Source organism: Giraffa tippelskirchi, chromosome 7, assembly GCF_054371585.1.
Source record: "Giraffa tippelskirchi isolate mGirTip1 chromosome 7, T2T-mGirTip1v1.2.pri, whole genome shotgun sequence".
NCBI classification, from domain to species: Eukaryota; Metazoa; Chordata; class Mammalia; order Artiodactyla; family Giraffidae; genus Giraffa; species Giraffa tippelskirchi.
The window spans coordinates 7791833-7817925 of NC_137281.1; the positions used below are offsets into that span (position 1 = coordinate 7791833).

The 26093-nt window shown below is 53.3% G+C and overlaps 2 protein-coding genes across 6 annotated transcripts; one reads left to right on the top strand and one right to left on the bottom strand.

Annotated features, from left to right (window-relative positions):
• LOC145515300 (galactoside 2-alpha-L-fucosyltransferase SEC1) lies at positions 1–25706 on the bottom strand. Of its 5 annotated transcripts, XM_081515361.1 has the most exons (5): positions 25653–25706; positions 22997–23074; positions 16313–16404; positions 10482–10593; positions 1–1887 (listed from the first exon to the last, which is right to left on the bottom strand). In XM_081515361.1, exons 3-5 carry the CDS (start codon positions 16337–16339, stop codon positions 863–865), a joined length of 1164 nt encoding a protein of 387 aa, XP_081371487.1. In that variant the 5' UTR covers positions 16340–16404; positions 22997–23074; positions 25653–25706; the 3' UTR covers positions 1–862. The 5 variants fall into 5 exon arrangements, with proteins under 5 accessions (XP_081371487.1, XP_081371485.1, XP_081371489.1 ...); XM_081515359.1 differs by lacking the exon at positions 22997–23074; XM_081515363.1 differs by lacking the exons at positions 22997–23074; positions 25653–25706 and adding an exon at positions 17872–18097.
• Positions 10704–18061, top strand: NTN5 (netrin 5). The gene is made up of 7 exons (XM_081515357.1): positions 10704–10829; positions 12855–13506; positions 14857–15045; positions 15212–15361; positions 15779–15832; positions 16036–16116; positions 17441–18061. The coding sequence occupies exons 2-7, from the start codon at positions 12876–12878 to the stop codon at positions 17803–17805; spliced, it is 1470 nt and encodes a 489-aa protein (XP_081371483.1). The 5' UTR covers positions 10704–10829; positions 12855–12875; the 3' UTR covers positions 17806–18061.
• Positions 25707–26093: the final 387 nt, after the last annotated feature.

The window sequence follows — 26093 nt, forward strand, 5'->3', positions numbered from 1 at the left end:
TTGTATGTTAATTTTTTTAATATCCAAAAAGGAGTAAAAATATTGGTTATCTCCATACTTTAAAGTACACCAAACACCGAAAATCAGTATTGTAATCACTTAATCCAACTTTAGTCCACATTAGGGTTCCTCACAGCGGCATGAGGTCCTGCGGGCACGGGCATTGCCAAGGCATCAGGTCGCCTGCCCACACGATGGACGTGGCCGTGGCACAGTCTCTGTGGCCCCGCCCCTCTGTGGTCAACGTGCTGCTTCCATGACGTGTGGACTCGGGGCATCTTTGCCGCTGCCTGCCAGGCCTGGGATTGAGTCCTGCCACCTCTGAGAGGCCCTCCCACGCCCCACCCTCACTTCTGGGGACTTCCCCTCCTCGCCAAGGTTATCTCCCTGAGATTTTCCCTCTCAAATCCTATTTTCTTTCCCATTCTTTCATGATCTAAGGCCCCATCAAACCCAAAGCCTGAATTCTTTAGCTGCCTCAAACACCCCAATTGAGGGCAGGAAGAGTTTCATTGCCAAACCCTCCAAGGAGGCAAGGACCAAATATTTGGGCTCCATGCTCCCGGAGCTATAAAGAAGGAGAGGGCAAAAATACGTGTCCACTGCAAGGCAGTCCAAAGGTCCAGCCCACCAATCACAAATCTGTGAGTGGCCAACCCTCACACTTGTTTCCAAGGAGCTACATGAACTCATGTTCTCAGAAGGAGCCTGCGTCAGGTTCGTTTCTCAGGGAGAACACTAAGGCACAGAAAGAGTAAGTCACTTGTCCATGGTCACCCAGCTGGGAAGCTGAACAGCCTGGATTCAGACTCGGGTGTCCAAGCCTGTTGGGCCCGATGGGGCGGCAGGGACCTGAGCGGGCCTAGGGGTGGCTCTCTCTGGCCTGTCCCAGGTTGGCTGCGATGCCCACCCATTCGGGCAGGAAGGCCGCCTGGGGCTTAAAGATCATGCGGAATCGGGAGCCGGGCAGGGTGAAGTTGGCCAGGTAGACGGTGTTCCCCCCGGTGAGGTAGGCGGCCCAGATGCCGAAGGTGCCCACGGTGATGATGGTGTGGTTACACTGCGTGAGGAGCGCGAAGTCCCTGGCCGGTGAGCCCTGCCGGCCATTGCCTGCAAACACCACGTCCTGGTGGGAGCTGTTGATGTTCCTCCGGCACCAGGCCATGTCGTCGCTGGTGATCACGAAGAGCGGGCTGCGGTGGCGAGCGCGGAACCAGTCCAGGGCCTGCTGCAGGTAGCCCCGGTCGGCCAGCACGCCCTTCCACACAGTGGGCATGACTCGGATGTAGTCCCCCCGGCGCACATGGACCCCCACGAAGGTGACCTGCTGGGCCCACTTGGCCCCCAGGACCCGCAGAAAGTTCTGGGCCTCCTCACGCACGTGGGCATGCAAGGTGAACTCCTGGAGGATCTCGGTGCGGAGGTGGTGGTAGAAGGTCCAGGAGCAGGGGTAGCCGGTGAGGCGCACGTACTCCCCTGGGATGTGGCGGTACTGCTCCTCCATCCAGTCGTTCAGGTGGTAGTCCTCCCAGGGGATGCTCCTGGCCGTGGCGTCGTGCAGGACCGGGAGAGTGATTCGGAAGATGGGGGCCAGCATGCTGTGCATCTGGGGTGGGATGAAGGCGGCGCGCCCATTCATCTTGGCCAGGGCGTACAGGGTGGCGTACTCCCCCATCTGGTTCCCCAGGCGGCCTATGGCGTTGATGGTGAACACACCCCCCCTCGGCAGGTGTCTGGGGAACAAGACTACGTGACCTGCATAGGCCCAAGGGGTGGGCACCAGGGCCAGGCGCCGGTAGCAGTGGAAAACAGTGGACACGGCAATGATGACAAAGAGGAAGTAGAGGGTGGACGAGGACGGGCAGGTGGCCCAGAATCTCGTGGCAGCTGTGGGGAGGAGAGATGACTTAATTCAGGAGGGGTGGCTGGGCTGGCATGAGTTCTTTCGTCACCCCCCAAACCAGTCGCTCATTCGCTCACTCAGCCCATCTGGGTGTGTCCAATGGCCTCCTCCATGGAGGTTTCAGAGCACAGACCCTGAACTCCTCTGACCTGGGTTTAAATCTCAGCTCAGCTCCAGCCTTTATAAAGCTGTGTGACTTTAGTCACGTTACTCCACCTCTCTGAATCCCAGTGTCCTTGCCCATTAAAAGGTGTGACTGGGACTTCCCTGGCAGCTCAGTGGTTAAGACTCTGCCTTTCAAAGCAGGGGATGCGAGTTTGATCCCTGGTCAGGAAATTAAGCCCCCACATGCTAACGTGATGCAACCAAAAAAAAAAAAAAAAGAGTGGAAGGGATGACGAAGTTGAACCATTTGAAAGTGCCAACATTCAGCTGTATTTTTTCCTACACAGTCCTTTCTTACAGTTCAACCTAACAGAACTACCTCAGTTATAAGACTTTTAGGACAGTGCTTAGCACACAGCAGGCGCTCTGTAAGTCTTGGAAAACAAAGACTTCTGGTACTTAGTCAGGCTTCTCTGGTGGCTTAGACCGTAAAGAATCTGCCTGTGGGAAACCTGGGTTCAATCCCTGGGTTGGAGTTATAAAACTTTTAGGACAGTGCTTAGCACACAGCAGGCACTCTGTAAGTCTTGGAAAATAAAGACTTCTGGAGTATTTACTATATGTAAACCTGAGAGCTCACAATCTATTAAAGCTGCATAGTGCAGACGTTCAGAGCATAGACTCTGAGGCCAGACAGCCCAGGTTCACGTGCACACTCGGCCTCCTTCTGGTGGGCAGCCCGGAGCCTGTTCTTTAACTCTTGGAGCTCAGTCTTCTCCATAAAATGGGGTTAACCAGAGCGCCTGCATGAAGGGTGTCTGGAAGGCCCCCTGCTTGGTAAGTGCTCCCTGCTTCTGTCAGAGGACGTGGTGGATTCACGTGGTCTATAGAGAGGTCTTGCCGCTCTTTCCCCTGACTCTGGGAGGGGCCTGTGATGGGCCCTGGCCAATCAAATGTGGCAGAAGTGACGTCGCACCATTTCTTTTTTTTTTTGACCGTGGCATGCAGCTTGTGGGATCTTAGTTCCCCGACCGGGGATCAAACCTGTGCCCTCTGCAATGGAAGTTTGCAGTCAACCTCTGGACCACGGGGGAAGACCAATAAGGAATGGATTTTTTGCGGGGGGAGGGTGCCATTTCTGGACCAGGACTTAAGGGTCTGCTGGTTCCCCCCTCCTGCTTCTGTAACATTCTCTGCCCGGCCACCTCAAGCTGCCTAGGTTTAGCTTTTATATTAGGTCTCTGATGAGCCCTTCTTTTATGTAGGTAACCACTTTACTGAGATAATATTCCAATACCATACAATTCTCCCATATGAAGTGTATAATAGCTTTTAGTATATTCACAGAGTTGGGCAGCCATCACAATTACTTTTAGAAAAATTTTATCACCCCCAAACGAAACCCTGCACCCCTTAGCCATCCCCACCCCCAATCTTCCCCTCCTCTCCACCTCCTGCCAGCTAATCTACTTTCTGTCTCAGTGGATTTACCTACTCTGCACATTGCACGCAGATGAATCACACATTAAGGGGCCCTTTGTGACTGCCTTCTTTCACTCTGTGTCATATTTCCCAGGCTCATCCATGTGGCAGCACGCGTTAGCATGTCACTAATTTCTGATGTTCCCCTCCATGGTTCTGTCTCCTTTTATTTATCGGTTCATCAGGTCCTAGACGTCTGGGTTGTTTTCCTTCCGGGGCTATCAGGAATAACATTGCTGTGAACATGCATGTCCAAATCCTTGTGTGGACCTATGTTTTCATTTCCCTCGGGGATTTACCTGAGAGTAGAATTGCTGGGTCGTGTGGTAACTACCTCTGTGTTTAACAGTTTCAGGAACTGCAGACTGGTTTCCAAGCAGCTGCCTTATTTTCCATTCCCACCAGCAGCTCTGATTTCTCCACATCCTTGCCAACACTCGCCACTGTCTGTCTTTTTGACCACAGTGAGAGTGCCATGCTAGCTCAGTGACGCCTACACTTTTGAACTCACCCAGGTCCCTGGCAGTTCCTGCCCCGACTCCACGGCTCTAACTGGGCTCCGTGAACCTCAGCTTTCCCATCCGTGTAATGGGGTGGATGATCCCTTCTTCAGGGGTTGCTTCCTTTTCAGGCCATCTCTCCCCTTGCTGTCCCATGGGCTCTGAGAAGCAGTCTTTCCACAGGGGGTCTTCAGTGTGTCCTGACCCTCTATGTCCCCTTCCCTCCTCTGTTCCCCCTGACCATCCATGTGTGGTTTCCCGGTGGCCAGGAGATCCCCAAGGCCCCTACAGGAGCCCTGGATCGCGTGACCCTCACTGTCCCTCATCTGGCTTCCATCTAACCCCCTCCAGGCTCCCCATCTGTCCTTCCACCGGTCCCCTTAAATGTCAGGGCTCTGTGGGCCTCGCCTCCACTCTCCACCTCCTCTTCCTCCTGTATTCCAGGGTTCCTCGCTTTATTAATCCGACCCCTTTGGGAAATATGAACACTCTCAAGCCTTCCTCAAAGGTCTCCCATTCAGTGTGGGTTCCCAGTGAGGTCAGCTGGCTCCTACCACACGAAGACTAAGTATATATTACGCTCCCTCCCCCAAGGTGTACAGGAAATGCCTTGCTCGCTGTTTTGATTTCTAAAAAACCAATTAAATCTGTCCCTGAGCCCCTCTGCTCTCTGGGCTGGTGATAAGTGTGAAGTGAAGTGAAAGTCGCTCAGCTGATTTTTTGCGACCCCATGAGCTACACAGTCCATGAAATTCTCAAGGCCAGAATACTGGAGTGGGTAGCCTTTCCCTTCTCCAGGGGATCTTCCCAACCCAGGGATCAAACTCAGGTCTCCCCCATTGCTGGAGGGTTCCTTACCAGCTGAGCCACAAGGGAAGCCCAAGAATACTGGAGTGGGTAGCCTATCCCTTCTCCAGGGGATCTTCCCGACACAGGAATTGAACTGGGGTCTCCTGCATTGCAGGTGGATTCTTTACTAACTGAGCTATACTCTGTCCCAATCTGTACCACAGCCTGCCCATTTCGGGTCCTGCCTGGAGTCCTACATTGGGGTGGGCTGGGCGGGGGCAGCAGGGAGCGGGGGAAGGACTTGGGCCTCTGGTCAGCTCACCCAGCTCAGTCAGAGCCCCGAGCAGGTCTAAAACCAGCAGGCAAGCTGAGCAGGGATTGGAGCCAGGACTACCAGGGAGGAGAGACCAGCTCAGGACAGAGGGAGCCCCCACTCAGGGTCCCCTCCGCCATGTGCGGCCCCTGCTCTGCCCCAGCCATCTAGAAATTCTCTGTGAACACGGGCAAGGCAGCCGGTTTTCATTTTGCCCTGGGCTCTGCCAATCAGGTGACTCAGATGGTAAAGAATCTGCCTGTGATGCAGGAGACGCAGGTTCGATCCCTGAGTTGAGAAGATTCCTTGGAGAAGGGAGTGGCAACCGACTCCAGTATTCTTGCCTGGAGAATCCCATGGACAGAGGAGCCTGGTGGGCTAAAATCTATGGGGTCGCAAAGAGTCGGACACGACTGAACGACTAACACTGCTAATCAATCAAGTAGGTAGCCCCTCTCGCTGCCAAGTCGGTCTTTGAGTCTCAAGAGCTCCCTCTCCTGGTCGCTCATCAGCCTACACAGCTGAAAAGCCACAGGAAATAATGAATCAAAGCTGAAAACGAAGCCCCGGGCAGGTTTCACGGCTTACATTACAGTCCATGATTCCTTATCGACCACGTTTATGAAGATTGGAGGTGAATCTCAACCTGAGCTGAACTCATTTGGAGACAAAATTTTAACCAATGTGAGGCTATTCATAGACTTATTTTGGAGTGAATGCCCACTCGTTCTGCTTGTAGAAACAATAACATTTGATATGGTGAAGTTCAATGGTTCTATGAAGACCCCCAAGACCTTCTAGAACTAACACCCCAAAAAGATGTCCTTTTCATTATAGAGGACTGGAATGCAAAAGTAGGAAGTCAAGAAACACCTGGAGTAACAGGCAAATTTGGCACTGCAGTACAGAATGAAGCACGGCAAAGTTTAATAGAGTTCTGCCAAGAGAATGCACTGGTCAGAGCAAACAACCTCTTCTAACAACACAAGGGAAGATTCTACACACAGACATCACCAGATGGTCAACACCGAAATCAGATCGATTATATTCTTTGCAGCCAAAGATGGAGAAGCTCTATACAGTCAGCAAAAACAAGATGGGGAGCTGACTGTGGCTTAAATCACGAACTCCTTACTGCCAAATTCAGACTTAAATTGAATAAAGTAGGGTAAACCACTAGATCTTTCAGGTACGACCTAAATCAAATCCCTAACAATTATACAGTGGAAATGAGAAATAGATTTAAGGGACTAGATCTGACAGACAAGACTGTCTGATGAACTATGGACGGAGGTTCATGACATTGTACAAGGGACAGGGATCAAGACCATCCCCAAGAAAAAGAAATGCAAGAAAAGCAAAATGGCTGTCTGAGGAGGCCTTACAAATAGCTGGGAAAAGAAGAAAAGCGAAAAGCAAACGAGAAAAGGAAAGATATACCCATTTGAATGCAGAAATCCAAAGAATAGCAAGGAACGATAAGGAAGCCTTCCTCAGTGTTCAATGCAAAGAAATAGAGGAAAACAATAGACTAGGAAAGACTAGAGATCCTTCAAGAAAATCAGAGATACCAAGGGAACATTTCATGCAAAGATGGGCTCAATAAAGGACAGAAATGGTATGGACCTAACAGAAGCAGAAGATATTAAGAAGAGGTGGCAAGAATACATAGAACTATATAAAAAAGATCTTCACGACCCAGATAATCATGATGGTGTGATCACTCACCTAGAGCCAGACATCCTAGAATGTGAAGTCAAGTGGGCCTAAGGAAGCATCACTACAAACAAAGCTAGTGGAGGTGATGGAATTCCAGTTGAGCTATTTCAAATCCTAAAAGATGATGCTGTGAAAGTGCTGCATTCAATATGCCAGCAAATTTGGAAAACTCAGCAGTGGTCACAGGACTGGAAAAGGTCAGTTTTCATTCCAATCCCAAAGAAAGGCAATGCCAAAGAATGCTCAAACTACCTCACAATTAACTGCACTCATCTCACAAACTAGTAAAGTAATGCTCAAAATTCTCCAAGCCAGGCTTCCACAAAACGTGAACTGTGAAATTCCAGATGTTCAAGTTGGTTTTAGAAAAGGCAGAGGAACCAGAGATCAAATTGCCAACATCTGATGAATCATGGAAAAAGCTAAAGAGTTTCAGAAAAACATCTATTTCTGCTTTATTGACTATGCCAAAGCCTTTGACTGTGTGGATCACAATAAACTGTGGAAAATTCTGAAAGACGTGGGAATACTAGACGATCTGACTTGCCTCTTGAGAAATCTGTATGCAGGTCAGGAAGCAACAGTTAGAACTGGACATGGAACAACAGACTGGTTCCAAATAGGAAAAGGAGTACATCAGGCTGTATATTGTCACTCTTATTTTTTTTTAATTTATTGATTTTAATTGGAGGCTAATTACTTTACAATATTGTAGTGGTTTTGCCATACATTGACATGAATCAGTCATGGGTGTACATGTGTTCCCCATCCTGAACCTCCCTCTCACCTCCCTTCCCATCCCATCCCTCTGGGTCATCCCAGTGCACCAGCCCTGAGCACCCTGTCTCGTGCATTGAACCTGGGCTGGCACTCTGTTTCACATATGATAATATACATGTCTCAATGCTATTCTCTCAAATCATCCCACCCTCGCCCTCTTCCACAGAGTCCAAAAGACTGTTTTATATATCTGTGTCTCTTTTTCTGTCTAGCACAGGGTTATCGTTACCATCTTTCTAAATTCCATATATATGCGTTAGTATACTGTATTGGTGTTTTTCTTTCTGGCTTACTTCACTCTGTATAATAGGCTACAGTTTCATCCACCTCATTAGAACTGATTCAAATGTATTCTTTTTAATGGCTGAGTAATATTCCATTGTGTATATGTACCACAGCTTTCTTACCCATTCGTCTGCTGATGGACATCTAGGTTGCTTGTATGTGACCCTGCTTATTTAATTTATATGCAGAGTACATCATGAGAAACGCTGGGTTGGATGAAGCACAAGCTGGAATCAAGATTGCGGGGAGAAATATCAATAACCTCAGATATGCAGATGACACCACGCTTAAGGCAGAAAGCGAAGAAGAGCTAGAGAGCCTCTTGATGAAAGTGAAAGAGGAGAGTGAAAAAGTTGGCTTAAAGCCCAACATTCAGAAAACCAAGATCATGTCATCTGGTCCCATCACTTCATAGCAAATAGATGGGGAAACAGTGGCAGACTTTATTTTTTGGGACTCCAAAATCACTGCAGATGGTGACTTGCAGCCATGAAATTAAAAGACGTTTACTTCTTCGAAGAAAAGTTATGACCAACCTAGACAAAATATTAAAAAGCAGAGACATTACTTTGCCAACCAAGATCCATCTAGTCAAGGCTATGGTTTTTCCAATAGTCATATATGGATATGAGAGTTGGACTATAAAGAAAGCTGAGTGCCAAAGGATTGATGTTTTTGAACTGTGGTGTTGGAGAAGACTCTTGAGAGTCCCTTGGACTGCAAGGAGTTCCAACCAGTCCATCCTAAAGGAAATCAGTCCTGAATAGTCATTGGAAGGCTGATGTTGAAGCTGAAACTCCAATACTTTGGCCACCTGATGTGAAGAACTGACTCATTGGAAAAGACCCTGATGCTGGGAAAGATTGAAGGCAGGAGGAGCAGGGGACAAAAGAGGATGAGATGGCTGGATGGCATCACCAACTCAATGGACATGAGTTTGAGTAAACTCCAGGAGTTGGTGATGGACAGGGAAGCCTGGCGTGCTGCAGTCCATGGGGTGGCAAAGAGTCGGACACGACTGAAGTGACTGAACTGAACTGATGGGATGCTCCCCAGACCCCATTGGAGGGGTGTATAATATATAACCTGCACACCCCATGGTGGTGTCAAAACAGGTTCTGCAGTGTGTCTGTTCCACAGAGTTTCAGATATTAGACTGTAGGCTTATCTTCACTCATTTGGTCCTCATGATCTCCCATGAGGAAGGTACATTTTTATGCCGATTTAACAGAAAAGGAAACTACCGCACAGAGAGGTTAAGAAACTTGGTTTGGGTCACACAGCTAGGAAAGAGGTGAAGCCTGGATTTGAAACCAGTGTGGTTCAGGAATCTGGGATCCTGATTACTGTCTTGAGTTTTTCTACTCTGCCCTGAGAAAGAGATACCCAAATGCACACTCTCAGTGCAGTTGTTTCTGAGTTGCTAAGTCGTGTCTGACTCTCTGTGACTGCATGGACTGTAGCCCACCAAGCTCCTCTGTCCATGGGATTTCCCAGGCAAGAATACTGGAGTGCGTTGCCATTTCCTTCTCCAGGGGATCTTCCCAACCCAGGGATCCAACCTGCGTCTCCTGCACTGGCAGGCGGATTTTTCGTTGCCTCCTTTAGAGATGATCATCACCTCAGGAAGCTCAGGTTATTAAAAGCAAAAGTGAGAAAGCAAGCCTTCCTGCAGGGAACATTAGCTTAAGAAACTTCTAATTTCTGCATGAGTTAGCCTGCCCCTCAAGCCACCCGCCCTGACCCCATATGTCCCCCTCTAATCTGGGGGTGTCTCTTTTTCTGGTAGCTAACCCCTCCTCACGGCTTACATTCAAATCCTATGTCCCCATCCTGCCTCCACCGCCGTGCGGGTCACCCAGAACCAGAAGCACAGATTGCCCCGGCTGTGCCCTCCCACCCGAACAGTGGATCCCCAAACCCCCTGGGCCCACGCTTTGCCACAGTCAGTGCACTCAAGGCCACAGTAGCAAAGATGGTGCCCCATCGTCCCAAGGTCCCTGCCTTTCTCAGTGGGAAGTGATGAAAAATGTTATCTTTCTAGTCAAAACCATTCGGGTATGTGATAGAGTTGAGGGCAACATTTGTACGAAAATCTCACCCCTGAAGTCTTGAGGCCTCATAATAAACCGGTCATGGGAAGGCTGCTTTGAGCTCTGAAGCCCTGGGGGGGGTCCCCGATTTCTCCCTCCAGCCGCTAGAACCACCGAGGTCCCAGGCATTCATTTCTTCCCCACCCCACACCCCACCAACTCAGAAAGCGGCCCACGTCTTTGGGTTTCCAGGTGGCTGGTGTGACCCTTCAAAGGGCACGAACTTCTAGGGCTTGAAAGCGCCTGACCTTCATGCTCAGTTAACCCACAGCTGGCAGAAGGTTCCAGAGGGCAGGAGGGGCTGGCGTGGGGTCCCACCTCGGTGTGAGCGGCCCTGACACCGCCCCCCACCCCCAGCAGGTCTGCCCCTTCCTGATCGCAGCCACCACCACGTGGCAGGGCTGAGCCCCAGCCTGCCCGCCCTTAGGAGCGGTGGGGCAGGGGCTGGGTGTGAGTGGAGCGCGGACCCCAGACCCGGGCGGGAAGGCCATCTGGCCGCTGTCCGCTCCTACCTGTCTTGAGCTTCCTGGCCCAGCCTGCTCGGGGATGTCCAGCTGCGGGCCGCTGCGGGGCGATGGCTCTCATGTCCCACATAGTCCCGGGTGGCGTGGCTGCCAGGGGTCCCTGTGGGGAGAGCGTGGCGGCCTTGGCGAGGGGACTGGGGCGGGGTGGGGGGGTGGGGGTGGTGCTGGATTCTTAGGCTCTGCTCTGAGCTCCCGCCCAGAACCCCCACTAGCCCGGGGCCTGAGAACAGCCACTCCGCACTCACTCCCCGGAGCCCACGCTGGCCGCCAAGCTCCTGCGGGAGAGAAGGACATGTGAGCAGCTAGCTGCAGAGGACAACCTCTTCCAGGGCACAGGTTTGGACGATGGTGGGGTGAAGGGTCGGGTGGGTGCCAAAGAAACCAGGCAAGAGGAGCCTAGGTCCCAGAGGGACCCCCACACTGCCCAGGCGAGGGGCCTGACTCTGGATCCGGTGGGAACACAGCTAGTCTCTGCTCCTTAAATGGGGGGGTGGGGTCAGGGTGGGCTACAGTTCCCACAAGGGGCAGGGACCAGGAGCTGGACATCTGGGCTCCCCAGTGGCAGGGGCTGGCTTCTCGATCCCCCAGGAACACCAGGGGACTCAACCCGTTTGCCTGGCGTACTGAGGCCAGAAAGCAGTGCCCCGTGAACCACCCAGCGAGAGGAGAGGTGGGAGATGGGGTGAGCGCCTTAACAAGGCAGGTGCCAGGGGACCAGGGGAAATGCCCCGCGCCAGAGCTCAAAATGGCGCCAGGCTCCTCCTCGGGAGGGGTGGAGGCCATGGCAGTCATCTAGGGCGGGGGAGACGGTCTGCGCGCAGGGCGTGTGCAGTGGGGACCTTGGGGGCAGTGAAATCAGGCTGGGGGGCATGTGACCCCACCGCACCCACTGGTGCCTCACAGACTCCCAGTGGGGGCCCACGTCCAGGTCCAGACTGACCCAGGGGCCTGGACAGTGGGGCCCAGAAGGGCTCTAAGGCCCCCAGACCTGAGGGAGCTTCCCACTGGGGGCTGCCAGCCCTGGACGGGAAGAGGGGAGCATTCCAGCACCAAGCCCTTCCTCGGTCGTGCCCTCCCAGGCCTGGACTTCCGGCCCCTGTGGATGCCCTGGCCTCTAGCCCTGCCCTGTCCAGCCTCCCCCTCTCCTCCCTTGGCACTCGCTACCCACAACGTCTGTTCCCCCTTCTGCTCTGGGGACTTTACAGCTGGCGAAGAATGTGGGGGCTCTGATTCCTGGACCCTAAGGCCTAGGATGGCAGTGGGAGCTGGGTGGGCTGAGATTATCAGCAAGTCCTCAGAAATGCGAGCACACGGGGCCCTCCCATCCCAAGCGGGACACCAGGGCTTGACCTTCTCAGCCCCACAGGCATTCCATACCAGCCTCCCAGCCCAGGCTTCCAGCCCCCAAGCATCCCCACCAGGGTCCTCAGCACAGTCCTCTGGGTTCTGCGTCTGGGTGAGAAAGGGTTAAGGGTGGGTGGAGGCTGGGGGTGGGTGGCAGGGAGGCCTGGTTGTTTGGTGATAATCCCCCTCCGTGCCCTGGGTGTGGAGAACGAGGTTAGGGCCCCATGTGGGAAAGGGGCCTCCCCTCTGATCCCCGATCCCTGTGGGCCTGCCTCCTGCTTCTGATCCCCCGGCCCAGCACCCCTGCTCTCCCCCCAGGTCAGGCCTGCTGCACTGCCCGCTCTCCTCCGGCTCTGCAGGTGTCTCCGAGGTCCTGTGCCCGTCTGTCTGTCTGTCCCGGCCCCCAGGCTCCCGGGGACCCGCTCCCCAGACATCCTGTGGACTCCGGTTTCCCGGCAGCCATCTTTCTGGGCCTCGTGGTCTCCCCTTGCGTCCTCCTCGCCCCTCCTGGTTCCTCTCCCTGCCTGGCCCTTGCCCTATGCTTGCCTCGCCCCTTCTCCCTCCATCTGTCTGTCTGTGCTGTCTGCGCCCCTATCTGTCCCTGTCTCTGTTGCTTTGTCACTGAGTCTTCATCTGTCTGTAACTCCACCTGCCCCGCCTTGCTCCCCCCTTCTCCCCCTTGTCCCTGCTCGAGGTTTCCCCATCTGTCCCCCCTCCCCGCCCTCTCCCCAGGGCCCCCTGCCCCTCGACACTGACTGATAGCGCCGGGGTGTTAAGCTACGGATTAGTTCAGGCAAAATTCTCGATTTTGCTTGCGTTCTTTCCCCTTTGGCTTATGTAAACAGTAATTCTCCCCAGATGGAACTATTTTCCTCGCTCAGAAGCAGCCGGGAGAGGTCTGGGGCAGGGCCGGGGGTGGAATGCCTGGGTTCCTCAGGGAGCCTGAAGAGCAGGGTGGAGGCTGACCTCTGGGGGGCAGCCCGAAGGCCCCAGCCTGGCCACTCCTCTCCTCTGCAGGTACTTGCCTCTGCTGGAACCATGCCCGTGACCTTTGCCCTCTGGCTCCTCCTGAGCCAGGCCAGCGCGGACCCGTGTTACCATCCTGGGGGTCGCCCCCGCTTCTGCCTCCCACCCGTGACCCAGCTGGCTGGCATGGCTGCCTCCTGTCCCCAGGCCTGCAGCCCCTCCCCAGGCACGGACCTCGGCCTGCGGGCCCCCTGCAATGGCAGTCTGACCCTGGGCCTGGGTGGCCCTTTCCTCCTGTCATCCGTCAGCCTGCGCTTCTGCACCCCAGGACCCCCAGCCCTGGTCCTGTCTGCCGCCTGGGCCACCGGAGGGCCCTGGAGGTCACTGTGGCGCAGGCCCGCCTGGCCGGGGGCGTTGGGAGGCCCCGAGAAGGTGACCTTCCGGGTCCCAGCGGGCCCTAAGGCCAGCATGGTGGCCAGTCACCTCCGCCTGGAGCTCGGGGGCCAGGTGGGGTTGGCAGCCGCGGGAGTGAGAGGCCGCTGCCAGTGCCATGGCCACGCAGCCCGCTGCGCTGCCCGCGACCGGCCGCCCCGCTGCCGCTGCCGCCACCACACCACTGGCCCGGGCTGTGAGAGCTGCCGGCCATCCCACCGCGACTGGCCCTGGCGGCCCGCCACGCCCCAGCACCCTCACCCTTGCCTGCGTGAGTCCTGGGCCCGCCCCGACCTGCCCTGACCCAGAGCCGGGCCCATGGTCCAGCAGCCCAGCTGTGTCCTTGAGGGCAGGAGGCTCTCTCCTGCCCCAGAGCTGCCTGCCCCTTGCTTCTCCCTACACTGTCCTCCGGCAGCACCCATTTTGGCTCCCCTGAAACCTCTGCTGCTTCCATGCCCACCGGGGAGCTCCAGCCTCTCGGTGACACCTGATCATGGGGACAGTGATGTGGATGACACTTTCTGAGCCCCCGCCCAGGGCCTGGCTCTTGGCACAGGCACTCAGGTGGTATTTAGTGAGAGGCTGCAGAAAAACAGGGCAGCTGGATGTTTTTGGACTCATCAAATCAACCACGGTGGGGAAGCTTTTATTCATTAGACACATTTTTATCCAGCACCTACTATGTGCCGGACAGGGATTGCATCAGGCTCATTTTACAGATGAGGAGACTGAGGCTAGAGCTGGGAAGTTCTGTGCGCAAGGAGACGCAGTCAGCAAGTGGCAGGGCTGGAACATGAGCTCAGGAGGATAAGCCCAAGGGTCCTGGCTTGTCCCGTACATGCTGTCACACTAGATATTCTAGGGCAGCAGATGGGGGCATGGCCTCAGGAGCCTGCCAGAATGCTTGGGTTCAAATCCCAGCTCGTCGGCTTCCTGGCTGTGTGACCCCCAACTAGTGACCAAACCTCTCTGTGCCTCCATCGCCTCACCTGTAAAGTGAGGAAAACAACAGTCCTTCCTCTACGGGTTGCAGTGGAAATTCAAAACATGAATATACATAAAGTCTTTAGAATGCAGCCTGATACAGGACCTAGCACCGAGGTCCTGTGTTGCTCGTTTTAAACGTTTCCTCAGTAATTCGAATAAGTGGTAAGTTTTAAGAGTCACTGCCTTTGAAATTCGATCGATGCTCCCCAGCAAAATGTACATGGTAGGTGGTCCTCCTGTGAGGCAGTAGATACTATAAATGTCATCTTATAGCAAAAGAGTCTGAGCTGCAGAAAGGAGACGTCACTTGCCCACAGAAAGAGTGAGACGCTTCCATGCGGGAGTCTGACTCTGTAGCCCTCGGGAGCCTGACTCTGTAGCCATCGGGAGTCTGACTCTGTAGCCCATGCCCAGTTGCCACTCTTTACTCCCCGCGTGTTCATCAGTCCCCTTGGACTCACCCAACTCCAGTCCAGAGCACCACCCATTTTAAAGATGAGAATGAAGGGCTTTGGGGGCCCACACTCACCCAGGGAACCCCAGGCAGTCTCTTTCCTGAGGGCGGTGGGGAGAAAGCTGGGAAAGGGGAACAGAATGGCGGGTCTGAGGCACCCTCACTCCATCCTGTTCCCAGCCTGCTCCTGCAACCAGCACGCGCGACGCTGCAGGTTCAACTCTGAGCTGTTCAGGCTGTCGGGCGGCCAGAGTGGGGGTGTTTGTGAGCGGTGCCGCCACCACACAGCCGGGCGGCACTGCCACTACTGCCAGCCAGGGTTCTGGAGGGACCCCGGCCAGCCCATCAACAGCCGCAAGGCCTGCAGGGGTGAGTGCAGCCTGAAGCCCTGCCCTAGAGGGAAAGGGGGCAGGCAGGTCTGAGGGAGGAGGGGGCCAGGGACCAGGAGACCAGGGTCTGCCCCCAGTCTTGGGGAGGAAGAGGCTGGGAGTCCGGGAGTCCGCACCCCACCTCCCTAGCTCCTCTCCTAATGCAGCCTGCCAGTGCCATCCTATTGGGGCGACAGGCGGTACCTGCAACCAGACCAGTGGGCAGTGCTCCTGCAAGTTAGGGGTCACTGGCCTGACCTGCAACCACTGTGGTCCCGGCTACCAGCAGAGCCGCTCCCCTAGGATGCCCTGCCAGCGTGAGTCCTGAGGGGCCGGGCCACAAGTCCCAGGTGGGGTGGGAAGGAGACAGCCAGACCTCCACGGGGCAAGAGGGGTGAGGACCGGGTCCCTGGGAGACGGAAGCTAGAGACTGGAAGCTGGACTCTGCATCCTTGGGGAGGCGGAGACTGAAGTCCAGTCTCTCACCCTGCGGAGGAACAGGCTAGAAGCCTGGATTCCTGGGTCTGAGAAAGGTCTTAAGACCGGGACTCCTGAGTCCAGAAAGAGGCGAGGGACCAGAACTCCAGGTCCTGGGGGAGAAAGGCAAAGTGTGCTTCCACTCTTGGGCCTCAAGGGAACAGACTTACGGGGTCTGGATGCCTGGCTTCCTTGGGGGCAGCGAGGTGCTGATGGGAGGTGCTAAGAGTTCCGACCTCTCCTCTGCTCTCTCACAGGAATCCCAGAGGCGACAACCACCCTTGCTACAACCCCTCATGCTTACAGCTCGGGTAAGACAGGCTGGCCTACAAATTGCTGGTAGCAAGAAGGATTGGGGATGGGGTGACTGGGCCACGAGGCGGGGATCCAGGGGTGGTCCACTGAGCGCAGTCCCAAGGGTTCAGGCACCCCAGCTGTCTATCAAGACAGGTTGTGGGGGATGGGCAGGGGCAGAATGCTGTAGTCCAGGCCTCAGGAGCCCAACCTTCCCCAGACCCGCAGTGTCAAAACTATTGCAATACTTCAGACACCAGAATACACATGAGCCTTCGGAGGTACTGCCAGCAGGACTATGGTGAGTGCCGGGGAGAACGAGGGCCAGTGGGCGCACAGGGGCTCTGATCTGCCTCCAAGCCACTCTCTTCTCTGGCCTTCAGTTTCCTCATCTTAAATGGGAAGAGGTGTTGAACTCTAAAGGGCCTTTCCTGATCTAGAACTTAACAGGACAGCAGACAATGTGCGGAAGGGGGAGTGGGGAGGGGTACTCCTACCTTCCTAGGCCTCCTCTCTCCCCACATTCTCGGCCTTGCAGAGTTTCACAATCTCCTTCAGCCTGACGTCCCCGAGTTGGGGAGGTGGCCTCCTGAGGATGGAAGGAGAAAGGCAAACTGGTTGAATGGAGGGGACCCTTGCGCTGTCTTGTCCGTCTCAGGTCCTCCACCCTCCTTCAGGGCTGTAGCCCCATTCCCACAGACCCCCCATAGTTTCCTAATCCACCAGTCCACACCAGCCCCCTAAGTCCAGGGCCTATGACCTCAGCTCTCTTGGACACTCGAGTTCAGCCCAGCCCCAGTTACTCTCCTCAATGGTACAGGATCCCAGAACTCCCCCCCCTGAGGCTCACCGTCCGTCTGGCCATAGTGTCCTTGAACTCCAAATGTGGAGGCTTCTCCCCCCACCTCCCACAGGGATCTTCTGGCCCATAGACGCAGCTTGCCTACCAGAGCCCTGCTCCCAAGGTATCTCATCTCACCCCCTTAGAGGGGACACTTCTCTGAATCACCACTAGTAAGACCTCAACCCTGGCCTTCCAAGGACTGACTTCCTTCTGGCCCCCAAATTAATCCTAGATGCAGATCCCTCCTAGGGCAATATTTCTGTTTTCCAGGGGCTCCATGTGCTCCTAATACTTTCTGACTCTCTGGCATTAGAGACCTAGACCTGCCTTTTCTGCCTTGTTCCAGCCCCACTCACTGCAGGGGCCCAGAAGACCTCTAACCTTTAAGTCATTCCTGTATAGCTGTTTCTAATATTATCTCAAAAGCACCCCTGGTGGTGCTTGCATATTTCCTGGTGGGCACCTGGGTTCCTCGCCCAGCCTGACTGTCACTCCATAGGGACCGCCCACCCACCCTTCCCCTTCGCAATCACAATCCTGGGACCCAACCTCACACTCCAAAAGCCCCGCCCTCCTTGTTTTGACCCGTGTCCTGAGAAAGATCTCACTCCTCACAGCACAGGGCCTCTCACCCTCAAAGCTTCAAGGTCTCTGTTCTTCCTGAACGGAGCTTCTGGAAGCCCACCCTTGCGTCCCAGGCACCCCCCCTACCCACCAAGACTAACCTCACGGGGCCCTCAGTCTCCCCCCGGCCCAGGCCTGACCTCTCCCCTTCCCGCAGTGCTCCACGCGCAGGTGCTGGCGTCCGAGGCCGCGGACACGACGTGGCAGCGGCTGGCTGTGCGCGTGCTGGCCGTGTACAAGCAGCGAGCGCGGCCCGTGCGCCGTGGCAGCCAGGCCGCCTGGGTGCCCCGCGCCGATCTGACGTGCGGATGCTTGCGCCTGCAGCCCGCCAACCACTACCTGCTGCTGGGCAGCAAGGCTGGCGGCCCAGATCCTACACGCCTCGTCCTCGACCGCCACGGCCTCGCGCTGCTCTGGAGGCCGCGCTGGGCCCGGCCGCTGCGGCGACTGCAGCAGGAAGAGCGCGCCGGGGGGTGCCGCGGCCTGCGGCCTTTGATCCCGAGCCCCGAACCCAGGCTCTAGAGCTGAAACCCCGCGCCTCGAATGCCATCGAAAGAACTAGAAGCAACCACTGGAGGCGCCTTTTACCTCAACGCTGAGGCGTCCCTCAGCGAGCCAATCAGACGCCGCGGAGCGCCTGACGTCACTGGCATGCGCCAGCACCCAGGAGTCAGGAAGGCCTTAACTAAAGGCAGTAGACCTCTTGGTCTCTGGCTCGGACACTTGATCTTTGTCTTCTGCAGCAAGTCCCCTCAATAAAGTCTCAACTATTGGGGAATCTCGGCTCCAGACCCCTAATCTGCGCTGGGAGAGTCTAGGAGAGGCAAATGAAGAAGGCCATGAGGAAAGTCGTGAAACCAAACATGGCTACAGAGGCTAGTCAGAGTTGTGTTGCTAAACCATTGGCTAAAGCCAGTGGAAGGGAGGGTGGCTAGAAAAGGCGGGAAACACACCTGAGGAAAGCACAACAGTGTCGGATTTCTAGAAAGTTCCAAGTTAAGAAACACTTGATTCCTAATGGCCCCAGGATGGTCTTAGGAAATAATAGAACTTTGAGTGACTATCTGAAGAGGGTTCTGTTGGGTCCACCCGGTCTTGAAGCACAGCCTAAACCCTTTCCTGAGGGAATAGCCAATTGGAAGCCACAGAGCAGTCTGACTTCACTTGGTGCTAAGCAGAATTGGATTTCACCCAGCATTTGGGTAGCTACAGACCAGAGTGTTTGTTGCTCAACCATGCTGACTCTTTGTGATCCCATGTATTGTAGCCTGCCAGGCTCCTCTGTCCATGAGATTCTCCAGGTAAGAATACTGGAGTGGGTTGTCCTTCCCTTCTCCAGGGGATCTTTCCCACCCAGGGATCAAACCTGGGCCTCCTGCATTGCAGACAGATTCTTTACCGGTCTGAGCCACCAGGGAAGCCCCAACAGGCAAGAGGGGTGGCGTTAAAAAAGGCAGGAGGTAGTAAGTACTATGGAATGGAAGGTCATGGGGCTTATGATTTTTCACGTCACCTTGGCCTCTGAACCATGATGAAGAGCAAAATTTCAAATTTAAGTGACCTTTGTAGGAGAGACAGTGAGTACTTTGAGGGAATCTCAGACAAAGAGATATGACTTAAGGTTCACTGGGGCCTAGAGAGCAACCTATTCTTTCCCTGAGAGTAAAAGCAGGCCTGACCAATGGGGAGTCTGGCTGCACCATGATGTCATTGGGTGCGTGGCAGAGAGATCAGGCTCTCCTGCCGGTATTCTGGGTATGCTCCTAAGGAGGCTGAAAAAGGCAGAAAATAGCCTGCAGGAGGTGACTGTTAGACCCCTAAGCTACCAATACAATCCTGTATATGGGGAGGCTTGCCTTTGGCCTCCAATAGGGCCCTGGCTGTAAGCATATCTGAAGCAGGAGTTAGGAATCTTTAAGGGGTTTTATAGGGCTACCCAGGTGGCACTAGTGGTAAAGAACCCACCTGCCAATGCAGGAGACATAAGAGACAAGGATTCAGTTCCTGGTTCGGGAAGATTCCCTGGAGGAGGCATGGCAACCCATTCCAGTTCTTGCTTGGAGAATCACATGGACAGAGGAGCCTGGCAGTCTGCAGTCCATAGGGTTGCAAAGAGTCGGATACGACTGAGCAACTTAGCATGTCAAGGGGTTTTCTAAGAAGAGTTCTCTGTTTCAGAAATTGCTGGATGCCTTATCTTGCTCTTTCCATACTTTTCTGAAGAAATTGAGGCTCTCGGAGAGACTCCACCTTGAAATGGGGGCAAGGATTGAAACCCACATGTGTTTGGGTTTGGCTGAAATCCTTAACCATCTCCTCTATCAAGAAACTGAACGAGAGAGGCTGGGAATCTTAACAACCATCACACAGCAAGTAGCCGGTATTCAGACTTAGTTCTCTGAGCTACCCAATCAGTAGCCACTGCCACATTGGTAGTTGGTGGCTAACATATCAGACAGTGCAGATAAAGAACATGTCCACTATCACAGAAACTTCTATTGGATGGCACTGCTCTAGAGGTGATTCTCATGAAATGCATGGACTCTGGAGCCAGACTGCCTGGGTTCAAATCTCTCTCTGTCCCCTAAGTTTTCCCATCTGTAAAATGGGAGTGGTGATGATGATGATAATAGGAAATAACCCACAGGGCATATTATGAGGATTAAATGAATTAACGTGTATGTAGGGCTACCCCAGTGGCTCAGTGGTTAAGAATCTGCCTGTAATACAGGAGACACAGGAGATGTGGGTTCAATCCCTGGGTTGGGAAGATCCCCTGGAGAAGGAAATGGCAACGCACTCCAGTATCCTTGCCTGGAGAATCCTGTGGACAGAGGAGCCTGACAGGCTACAGACCATGGGGTCACAAAGAGTCAGACACGAATGAAGTGACTGAGCATGCATGAACATGTAGGGACTTCCCTGGTGGTCCGGTGGCTAAGACTCCGAGTTCCCAATGCAGGGGGCCTGGGTTTGACCTCTGGTCAGGGAACTAGATCCCACATGCCACAACTAAAGATCTCTCATGCCACAACAAAGATCGAAGATCTCAAGTGCTGCAACTAAGACTTGGCGCAGCCAAATAAATAAGTAAATACTTAATTTTTAAAAGATGTGTATGTAATGAGCTTAAAATAGTGTCTGCACAGAGTAAGAGCTTTTGGAGTTTGTTTTCATGATTTAAACACCTGGTGGCCACACATTCCCTGGGAGAGGTGAACCCAGAAGGTGAGATCACAGGTCAGGAGGATTTTTGCTGGGCTCCCCTGGGGAGTGAGTGTTGAGAGTGGGGGCAGGAAGGGCTGTGGGAACCACCCAGGCTCAGAGAGTCCTGTCCAGGCTGCCTCCCACCCAGGGGCTGGGGAGGTAGGAGATGAAAGTGAGGAACAGGGTGAGCCCCATATGTTCCTTATGACCCAAACTTTGTTCCCAGCGCCCAAGACGAATAGGCGTGAAATCCACATCTGGGCCCCACCTCCGGCCTGGCCATTCCCTCCCGCCTCTGGGCGCTGAGCCCAGTCTGTCTTGGTGCTATAATGAGGGCAGCACAGGTGGCTTCCAGAACTCAGAAGAGGCCCCTGCTTTCCACAGCATCATTGTTGGCTTCCTGGAAGAGCAGACTCCTAAAATGCGTGTGAGCTGAGGACGAGTTTGCCCAGCAGAGGAGGTAGAAAGAAAGGCCAAGTTAGAAGTTACGGCTGTAATGGCTAGCACTCTGGGCTCTGAATCCAGCAATCTGGGTTCAAATCTCAGTGAAACCTGCATTCCTTGCTTTTTCCATGGACAGAGGAGCCTTACAGGGTCACAAAGGGTCAGACATGACTGAGTGACTACAGTTTTACACTTTCAGAAAGTCGCAGTTTGTGCAAAGGTCCAGAAGCCAGAGGGCCCGGTATGGTCAAAGAAGAGGTCTGAGGCTGGAATAGGTAGTAACCAGGACATATGGGGCCTCTAAGACCAGGCTGAGGGCCTGAGTTTTTTCCCCAGGGGCACTGGAGAGCCGTGGGAGATTTATGAGCAGAAGAGGGGCAGGGTCAGCCCTGTATGAGCAACAAACGTGATACAGACAATCGCAGAGGTGGCTTCCCTTTACTGAGTGAGCCCAAAGAAGGCCTTGAACCAAGACTGCAAGTTGGGTTCTCAGAGGAAGTGACATCAGAGGTAGGTCTCGAAGGACAGAGGAAGGAATTGGTCATGACTAGAAAGGCGGAGGGTTGGGGAATTTGTCTAGGGGTGCTGGGGAGATAAGGGATGGCTGTGACTTGAGGAGAGGCAAGGTCACCTCTGGTTGTAGAAGACCCCTCTGGGATCCCTAGAGGGTAGACTGGAGGGGGAGCGAGACTGGGGGTCGGGGGGAGGGGTTGAAGAGAGGATCCTGATGGGAAAAGATGCATTCTGAGCCAGGGCTGGGCTTATAGGGACAGAAAGAGGGTCAGAAAAGTGTCACCTACACTGGGAAGACTTCCTCTTACCCCCATATAAGAAGAAATTTCTCATACCCATTTCTTTTCTTTTTTTAATTAATTAATTAATTTGACTGTGCCAGGTCTTAGTTGTAGCATGCAAACTCTTAGTTGCAGCATGTAGGATCTACATGCATGCATTGGGAGTTCAGAGTCTTAGCCACTGGACCAGCAGGGACGTCCCCTTTGCCTCTGTCTTCACAATACTATCTCCTCTGTCTAAAATCCCCCTCTGCCTTTCTTTTTTCCTTCTTCTTTTGAAATTGAAGTATAGTTGAATTTACAATATTGTGCTAGTTCCAGGTGTGCACAAAATGATTCTGTTTTGAGGGCAGGAAAAGGGGGTGATAGAGGGTGAGATGGTTGGATGGCATCATCAACTCAATGAACACGAGTTTAAGCAAACTCTGAGAGATAGTGAAGGACAGGGACGCCTGGCGTGCTGCAGTCCATGGAATGGCAAAGAGTCAGACATGACTGAGCAACTGAACAACAACAACTATATATATATATATATACACACACACAGGTGTGTATATATGTACTTTTTCCAGATTCTTTTCCATTATAATTTATTAGAAGATATTGAATAAGGCCTTCCCTGGTGGTCCAGTGGTTACGACTCTGCACTTCCAATGCAAAGGACATGGGTTCAGTCCCTAGTCCGGGAACTGGGATCTTACATGCCTTGCAGCCCAACCGAGAAAAAAATATATATATATATATTGAATACAGTTCCCTGTCCTATACAGTAGATCCCTGTTATTTATCTATGTCTTTATTTTAAAAGAACATATGTAATTGGATTTAGCATTCACCCAGACAATATAGGATGATCTGATCTCAAGATCACCATCTTAGTTACAACTGCAAAGACCCTTTTGCCAAATAAGGGCCTATTTACAGGTTCCAGGGGGATGTGTCTCTTTTGGGGGAGGATGGGGGCAACAGTCAACCCACGACATCTTGGGTGAGTCACTTTCCTCTCTGAGCCTCAGGGATTCTATCTGTATAATGGGGCTAATACCAACCCCCACCTGAAGGGGCAACTCTGAGGGTTAACAAAACCCAAAGAGTGTGTGGTCCAGCCCCAGTGTCTAGGAAACCCTCAGTCAGAGTGGCTGCCATTTCTTGCTGATTGACTTTTTTCCATCAGAGCTGGGTTCTTCTGCCAGTCTCTTCCTGCCACTTCCCCATTTCTCTGCACATATGTCTCTGTCATAATTTCCCCATCCTTCTTTGTTTCCTACCTGTGTCATTTTGGGCAAGTCACTTATGCCCTTTGAGGCTTGGTTTCCTCATGTGTCGAATGGGATAATAACTTCCTCCTTTTCATAAAGAGACCGTGATGATTACGTGAGTGAGTTCTTAGAAAGTGCTCAGAACTTTGCCTGGCATGTAGCAGGTGCTTTACCTGCTAGCTGCTGTCACTGTAATTATCATCATCATCATCATTATTATTATGGCTACTACTGCTTTGGTTTCCTTTATCTTGCCTCTGTCTTCCCTCTCTCAACACATTCCTGCCTTTCTGAATAAGTGCCTCATCAACCTCTAAGTCTTGAGGGTCATTGAAAATCTGTCTCTCTCCCTTGCTGTCTCTCTTACTCTCCCCACTTATGATGAGTTTATTTTACTTTATTTTTTATTTTTTGGGCCACATCATGTGGCATGCAGGATCTTAGTTCCCCAACCAGGAATCAAACCCACAGCTCCTACAGTGGAAGCCCAAAGTCTTAACCACTGGACTGCTAGGGAAGTCCCCCTATGATGGTTTTGAAACAAGCCCACATTCTTTGATATCCCTCTGTTCAGGAGGAGGAGCTCAATCTCTTTCTCTTTGTCCCCCCCCCCACCCAAGGTTTTATTTATTTTGGCTGCACTGGGTCTTTGTTGAGGACCCAGTGCTGCCAAAATAAATAAAATTTTAGGGAAAAAAAAAAGCATCAACCCCTTTTTCTTTTAATGTGGGCTAGACTAAGCAGCTCATCTCCAATGAATACACATCCCAGCTTCCCTAGTGGCTCAGGCGGTAAAGAATCTGCCTGCAATGCGGGCGACCTGAGTTCGATCCCTGGGTGGGGAAGATCCCCTGGAGAAGGGAACAGCTACCCACTCCAGTATTCTGGCCTGAGAATTCCATGGACTGTACAGTTCATGGGATCGCAAAGAGTCAAACAAGACTGAGCGACTTTCACTTCCAATGAATAGAATAAAGAAGTGATGGTGCTAAGAATTCCCTGGTGGTCCAGTGGTTAAGACTCAGCACTTTCACTGGTGGGGCCTGGATTCAGTACCTGGTCAGGGAACTGGGATCCTGCAGGCTAAGCAGCATGGCCAACACACAAATAAAAGTGATGGTGTGTGACTTTGGACACAGGTTACATAAGACACTGCTGTCTCTCCAGTCACTCGCTCTGAGGGGAGCCAGTAGCTGTGTTGTGACCCAAACAGTCCTATGGAGAGGCTCACGTGGTGAGTGTTAGGGTTCACAAGGAGCTCATAGCGTATAGTTAAAATATTGCCACTGTGACTTCATCTCTCATTTGTCAGGTCACCACAAAGGGCCATATTTTAACTATACGCTATTTATATATACATATATATATATATATTCCCTTATGGGTAAAGAGTCTGCCTGCAATACAGGAAACCTGGGTTTGATCCCTTGGTTGGGAAGATCCCCTGGAGAAGGGAACAGCTACCTACTCCAGTATTCTGGCCTGGAGAATTCCATGGGCTGTACAGTCCATGGGGTCACAAAGAGTCGGACACGACTGAGCGACTTTCACCCACGTGAGCCCCTTGTGAACCCTAACATTGAGTAGCTGAGGCCTCTTGCCAAGGGCCGTGTAGGTGAGCTTGAAGGTAATCTTCCAGCCCCAGTCAAGTGTTCGGATGACTGCAGCCCTGGCCAGTAGCCTATTGCCCCTTCATGAGAGACTGAGTTCTCTGTTGTTATGGGAGCCAGATCCACCCAGCTAAACTGCTCCACGGTTCCCACCCCTCAGAAACCGTGAGACAATAAACATGTGTAGCTCTAGGCCACGGAGTTTCAGGGTAATTTGTTATGTGACAACAGATCATGAGTATACCTTCCTGTCTTGTGTTTTCTCGGTGTCTCTCTCCACTTCCGGCTCTCCCAGGCCTCTCTGTCTCTCTGTATCACAGTCCTTGCATGTCCATTTCCAATTCTCTGTCTCTGAATGCCCCTGTCTTTCTCAACCCTCTTTAGTCTCATCCTTCGTGTCAGTTGATCTGTTTCTGGATCTGTCTCCCCCTACCTGGGTCTCTTATCTCTGTTGATACCTCTTCCTCTACATGAGGGTCTCTCTTTACAGATGTGCATGGGTGTCTGCCTCTTTCTCTCTGTCCCTGCCTCTTTCTGCTGCTTTCTCTAGGCATGTGTTTCTATGTCTGTCTTCAGATCTCGTTTTCTGTTTCTGTCTCTCCCTACACACCTCCTGCCTGGCGTCTTGCTCTTCCATCTCGAACCTGCTGTTTGAGGCATGTGCACGCACTCTCTTTCTCTGGGTGTCTCTGCTTCTATCTCTAAGTTTGTGTGTCTATGTCTCTCTGTGTATCTCTTTCTCTGCCTCCATCTGTATCTGTCTCATTTTGTATTTTTTTCCCCAGTCATTTGGGGGGCGGGGGTGGGGGGAGGGGGTGTCTCTCTATCTCTACCTCCTCTATGTGTGTATCAGTTTCTGGATCTCTTTCATTCAAGGTATGGAAGTCTGTCTGTCTCTCCTGCCGCCATCTCCCCCCCCCCCCGCCCCCGCCCAAACCCGCAGCCGCCCGACCCTGCCCTCCCTTCTCTACCCTGCATCTCCCTCCGCCCGGTCTCTCCGTACTGTTCTCAGGCTCGCCTTCCCTTCCCCAGCCTCCACAATTCCCTGACCTCACCTCTGCTCTCTCTTCTCTGCCTTCCTGGCTCCACCTCCTGCCTCGCTCTCTCTCCCTCTCCAAGTCTCTGCTTCCCTCTCCTGGTCAGCCGCCCACACCGCACTCAAGTCTCCCAGGGGATCCCCTAGCCGAGTTAAGGGAGCCCCTGGCGGAGGCCTGAGTGATGCACTGGGCGGGGGGCTGCAGGCAGTGATGCAGGCTCCAACCTGGGTCCCCGTGAGCTGGGGGAACCCCTGATCCTCTGGGGCCAGTGGCTCTGGGCGCAGAGACCTCGAGGTCTCTCCCAGCTCCACCTTAAGCGCCCCCCCTTCCCTCTTCTGCGGAGGACGGAAACTGCCAGCTCTTGGGCCCCAGGTGTCCGGGCCACCCCCGCCCCCAAGGCCCCAGCTGCGCTGGGGATCAGCCTCCCAATGACTCCTCCATCCTGCCCCTTGGGCGCCC